This window comes from Folsomia candida, unplaced genomic scaffold (assembly GCF_002217175.1).
Source record: "Folsomia candida strain VU population unplaced genomic scaffold, ASM221717v1 Fcan01_Sc023, whole genome shotgun sequence".
Classification (NCBI taxonomy): Eukaryota; Metazoa; Arthropoda; class Collembola; order Entomobryomorpha; family Isotomidae; genus Folsomia; species Folsomia candida.
Window position 1 is genome coordinate 1,469,558 of NW_019091215.1, and position 6,114 is coordinate 1,475,671.

Sequence of the window (6,114 nt, forward strand, 5' to 3'; positions counted from 1 at the left end):
GTAGCTTATCCCATCCAAAAAAAGTTTTTATTCTAGTTTTGTCTGAGTCCGGGAAAAATTTCATTAAATTCCAAGAAACGGACGATGCATTTATATACATAAATATTTCTGTAGATATGTAAAGCGTGTATTTAAATTTAGTAGTCCAGTTTTAGAAGCCGTTCAGAAGGAAGGTTTGGGAAAAATGCACGATCCATGCCTACATCCATCGGGACCCTTAACTTCCCTTAAAACGATACTATATACAAGTATCCTACTGCGAGGACTCGGGGTAATTTTTAAGCGCGAGTGTATGAAAAAGGGTTAAATATCTTTACATTCCGTTTATGCACCTTGTCAAAGTACATTCACAGCTTCGTGTTGCTACGCATTTTTTGATATTTTCTACATCCTTTTTAACTGATAAATTTTACAAGAACTATTGTTCCTGGGAAATTTTGGAATTTGACAAATAATTTGTTCATTTTTAATTACTTGTTCCCAAAATATATTTGAAATTAAATTGTCAACTAAAAATTAACACGCCGTAGCAGTTCATAATTTCTTGAGGGAGATTTAGAATATAATGATATAATCTGTGGGTCATATTTAAAAATTGAAATAGGTGATTTTGTAAAATTTTAATAATTTGATTTACATAATTTAAAGTTTATTTCCATTTTCAGAGAGTTCAATTTTAAATGCCTCACTCGGAGTTAACCGCCCATGTACAATGTCCCGTTTGCCTGGACACCTTCTCAGGCCGGGTCCTCCAGTGCACAACGGGCACAATATTTGCACCGAACATGCCCCCAAACTGCGAAACAAGTGCCCCGTCTGCCGCACGTCGTATGGGCGTTATTCCTGTCGAAATTTACTGGCCGAAAATCTCGCTGCTCTGGAAGCTGATCGGACTGACCAAGAAATTCCAATGGTTATTGATCGACGTCGCTTTTGGTAAGTTGTAAAACTTCCAGGTATTTCGCTCCTTACTTTATTTCTTGCCCCAAAAGCGAGAAATGCAAGAGTCTGCATGAAATACATATGTTTGTATACGCAATCTAGCAGTTCGCCTAATGGAATATGGCGACGGGAAGATGTTTCATGTGCCCGGAATTTCTTGCCCGTCAAAATATATACATATGCTGAAAGAAACCAATTTCTTACATTTATTTCTTGCACGTTTTTACTTGCACGGGGAACAACGCAATTTCCTAGATACATATTTACATAGGTTATTTCTTTAATTTATACCTATAAGTATTTCCGCATCTAAATACGTACAGCATAAAAATCCTGTCCAAAACGAGCTTTCGTGATCCGTCAAAATGATTGTAACACATTTTACTATTGTTTGACAGGGATGTTCATCCAGAGCTGGACAGGAATGTGGGGGACGATGCTAATGAAACTGAAGACGAACGTGAGGAAGACGACACCAGCAGTGGCGAATCTTCTGAGAGCGACGAATCCCCTGAGATTAACCCATCTTCTGAACGCGGCGGATTTTTTCAAAGCAACCAAGCGGGCGGCAAATTACGCGATTTTCTGATGCTTATCCTCAGTGTCGGGTACATCTGTTTGTTTGGCGATAAATTTATGCCGACCATCTTAACCTTTATGAGGTTGCATATCGACGTATCTATATTTATGAGCAATTTGGTTAAAATGTTCTCGTGTTTTGTGTGCCCAGCCAGTTCACTTACAAATCATGCGTGACCTGTGTAACCAAAGGGTGGTACAAATCTCTCGCTAAAATGGCAAATTTTTTAAAGGGGAAAGCCAATAAATATCGTTTTCGAAAGATTTGGAATTGAGATTTTTATTGATTATCTAACTTTAACATGAAAACGGATTTAAAATTACAACATAATGATGAACTTCTGAAATGATGAATTTTAGCGGTAAAATTTCAGTAACTAATGGAAATGAAAAGGTTTTTCGTATTATAAAATTTTCCAGTCTGGCGAGATATTTAAACCACCCTTTAAATCTGTGAACGATATAATTACACCATTACAAAAATATGTGTTTCAGGGCTGTTTTTTAGTAAAAAAAAATGTTAAAATTTGATATTTCGAGGTAACAATAAATATGTTCGCATTGTTACGAATTTTGGATGTATACATCCAAAATCTATTGTCTAAATTTATTCGGAAACACCAACAATGATCCTCAGAAGTTTTATGCGCATATTAATTATGTAGACCCCTGGGACCGTCCATATATTTCGTCCTGACAAAACTTCGGATCTTGAAATGTATATTTTCTTTACTGTTTCATAAATCATAGAAACAAATTATTGGGTCATGAGATTGCATATCTACAAGTACTCGTACATAACCACATGCATAGCACTGCTATCTAACTCCTCACTTATTTGCATGCTAAAATCCTGACACAAATGCGAATACTTATTATGCAAAGTAATCTGTACATGTGCATAATAAGCTTTGCACAAATGTCTGATGTAAAACCTGCATGCGAATTTTTACATGCATGCGTATGCCTGCAAGTATGTAAATTATTGCTCACTCCAGCAGCCTTGTCGGGAGAAGATAAGATAAACTTTAAACAAATAATGGCTCATATCACACACTTTTCATTTGAACATTACTCGTCACGGTTAACTTCACCTCACACCCAAACTTTTGTATCCATTCCATCCACTCAGGACTATGAGTATTTAATACGTTCAGTTTAATTTAAATTAAGTTAAGGAAGAAGAGAAATGTCATTCCGTTACAGAGTCAAGTCGAGATTGTTACGACCTCAGTCGAGCTTCTTAAAAGACACGCCGGGATCAATTTCAATCGACCTTTCCACCCATGCGGAAGCCGAAGGTATGTATCTAAATATGTCCTGCGACTGACAATGCGGCGATGGTGTGAAGTGTAACCCTCCGATTTTGTTGAAATTTTAAAATTATGTGGGCAAAGTCAAAGCAACCCATGTTTCTTAAGGCAGTTTGTGCGATGGTTGGAATTTTTCATAATATTTTAGGTCAAAGTTGAAAAATGAACTGGTTTTCCCTATAACTGTAACTGTGAGAATTAACGTTGGTTGTTTTGACTTGGATCACATAATTTTAAAATTTCAACCAATTCGGAGGGTTATACACTTCAAACTATCGCATTGTGAACAAAAATTTTCCTGTCAAATTCGAACCACTTATTACACACTTTTTGCAAGCATATGTATGTACCTGTGCAAAAATGAACATTTTTTCCTTCAAACTAAATACTAATTCAATTTTTTCAAATTGTACAAAATAGTAGTTCATTTTTATTTATTTGCATTTTTCAGTTTGAAAATAAAGTCTTTTACAGATTCATTTTTTTATTATCTCTCAAATTGACTTGTTAGTTGGATTTTTCAATGTACAGCCTGTACATATTTATTAATTATAGCTTGACAAAAGAATGAATAATTAATTCTTCGCGAATATAAAAAGAATATTTATTCACAATTCAATTAGTTTACATGCACAATCACAGAAAAATTACTATTTCGAAAAGTGTCTAATACATATCCATTAATTGCACTATTATTAAATAAGTGCATACACAGAATGAAAATGCACAGATCCAAGGGCACAAAGTGAACCAGGATCCATCGCAAACGAAGAAGAAGAAGAAGTCGTTCAATTCCCACTTTTCAGAAATGTCAGCCTGAAAAAGAAAATTCCGCCGAATAGAGCTAGCACAATTCGCCGAAATGGTTAGCACTACCTTATTCATCCGTAAAATGTTACCTTGTCGTGAATTTGTCTAAATCCATTCGTTCATATCACTTCAGATTCTCCACTAGCTTCACCAACTGAGCTTGATCCACCAAAATGGGAGGAAGCCGGAGAAGAACCACTTTCCGACAGTGAACTCAACATCAACAGTACAAACATTTTATGAATTCTCGATATTGAGTAAATTAGTGTGCATCAATCACAAATAAAATTAGTATAAAGTTTTTGCCAAATACGATTTCCCGGTATTTGTATCCTAAGTGTAAAAAAACGCGCAGTAAATTTAGAAGTGTTAAATTTGCCAACTTTTTGGCACGTTTACTCGTTTTTAGATGCAAGTATTAGTAAATCCTGGTGAAATTTAGACCGATTAATTTTGAAAATTTCATACTAATGAAATTTTTTATCGATCGGAAATTTGTTTTCTCAAAATAAGAGACCACAAACACTGGGTGAATACCTCCTCCTGCTGTTCAGCTGATATTAATAGTCTCAATTCCTTGGAAATTTTTCTGAGAGGTTATTTGGCTTTTTGAAAATAATATCTATTATCTGCCAGGAAACCTCTCAGATTTTTTTCAGACTATTAATATCGGCTTAACAAATTTTAAAAATTTGTTAACATATTTTCCCAGTTGAGCTCGACTTCGGCTGGATCTTCGGCTGGATGGAACGCATCGTCTGGCTCACCATGTTCATCTCTGTCAGCTGGGCCATCTTCTACAACTTCGAGCGTGCCACCAGCGAAGTCTGCTACATCCATGGCGACGAGCACTACCCATTTAACATCCTCCCCTCCCTGTCTCGGGCCATGAGCTCGTTTCGCGTCGGCAAATTCATCTGGACCGCCATCATGGCCGGCGTTTTCGTGGCACGCCTGCTATCAAACCATTTCCTCCATCGCCTCTACGAAACCTGGTATTTCGACAATTGGTTCAACAAAATCTACCTGAACGTCGCTTATCTGCTCGATACCCTGGAAATTATCAGTCTCGTCATGATTCCCGCTTTTTCGCTGGACTGCGACCCGGGCGAGCACTCCGTATTTTTCCGGGTTTTTATCGTCCTCACCTTTGCGGCCGAGTTGTTACAATATTTTACCAAGTTTTTGAAGAGAAAAGTCGGAATTGTCCTGCATTCCAAGGACGTGAATAATTATTATAGGCAGATTGGGGTATTGATCATTCTCCAAATGGTGTTTATTGCTTGCATGGTGACGGGCTACATGTTGCATGATAAGCTGTGTGGAGACCTTATGTGGTCGATATTTACGGTGTCGGAGTATGTAACGGTGGTGATTAATGTCAGGTTTAAACGGGATACGGTACTGTTTGTTAAATAAATTGGGACTCAAGTGGTTTAAATAAATGATGTGGTTCTTGTCCGTCAGTTTTAATTAGTTGATGCATTGGTTTTTAGTTATTATTTATTTAGATATTAAAGTGCTCATGAAAATCTATGAAAAAAATGTCGATGCGTTCCTAATACATGTCCAGATTTATGTATGTGTATAATTTAAGGTTGTTAGCAATAAATAAACCGTTATAAATGAAAATAAAGAAGAAATAGGAAAGTGTTGCAAATTTCCTGGACAAGAACTCCATAGATATGTACAGCATCTATATTATAAGCTGGCAATGTCTGTCTGCAACGGAAGTGAAAGTAATCCTCCGTGACGGAAGCGGAAGTGGAGATAGTTTCACTTCCCTTGCCAACAGACTTGTCAAAAATAACATATATGCAATACATAAAAACAAATTAGGTGGAATTATGAACAATCCCACTTAATTTTCATGAAAATCAAATAAGCCCGTCGCCCGGTGGGAGACGGGCTTATACGCTAGTTATACATGTTTTGACCTTTCACTGACAGACGGACAGAAAAAAATGATTACACGAAACAGGTAGCGTTATTTATGTTTGTAATAATTGGACGGTGACAAATTGTTGTCAGTGCAAATGTAACTTCAAGCCTAGCCAGAGCATTATTTACGTAAATTAAATTCATGGAAGGCTGTTGAATAAATATGCGGTCTAACACTCAATTAAATTTATCTGGCAGACACACGATTACAATCTTCTACACCCTCGGTACATATGCATACACAAATTGATAGGAACTAGAAGCGAAAATCAGCTCAAGTTCAAATAAACGTCAATTTTACATAACCTCAACTACAATACTCATACATACATACCTACAAATGGAACTTGCAAAAAGAAAATCAATTCCACACCTCCTCATCAATTTGATAGCTCCACAAAAATGTACGATTTGCATTTGCTTCTCAAAAATGCTGACACTTTACCTTGCTAAACTTTGCATTTCCATGGTTTCGATACCCCAATTTACTGCTGTTGCCCACCAAAATCTGCAACTTTCCCAAGAAGTT

General features: G+C 36.6%; 2 protein-coding genes across 2 annotated transcripts; both read left to right on the top strand.

Moving 5' to 3' along the window:
* Positions 1–712: 712 nt before the first annotated feature.
* Positions 713–1,751, top strand: LOC118438549. Its single transcript, XM_035859002.1, has 2 exons — positions 713–936; positions 1,341–1,751. The coding sequence occupies exons 1-2, from the start codon at positions 713–715 to the stop codon at positions 1,696–1,698; spliced, it is 582 nt and encodes a 193-aa protein (XP_035714895.1). The 3' UTR covers positions 1,699–1,751.
* An 850-nt stretch (positions 1,752–2,601) lies between these two features.
* Positions 2,602–5,276, top strand: LOC110858980. Its single transcript, XM_022107865.2, has 4 exons — positions 2,602–2,822; positions 3,565–3,699; positions 3,778–3,870; positions 4,357–5,276. The coding sequence occupies exons 1-4, from the start codon at positions 2,711–2,713 to the stop codon at positions 5,061–5,063; spliced, it is 1,047 nt and encodes a 348-aa protein (XP_021963557.1). The 5' UTR covers positions 2,602–2,710; the 3' UTR covers positions 5,064–5,276.
* Positions 5,277–6,114: the final 838 nt, after the last annotated feature.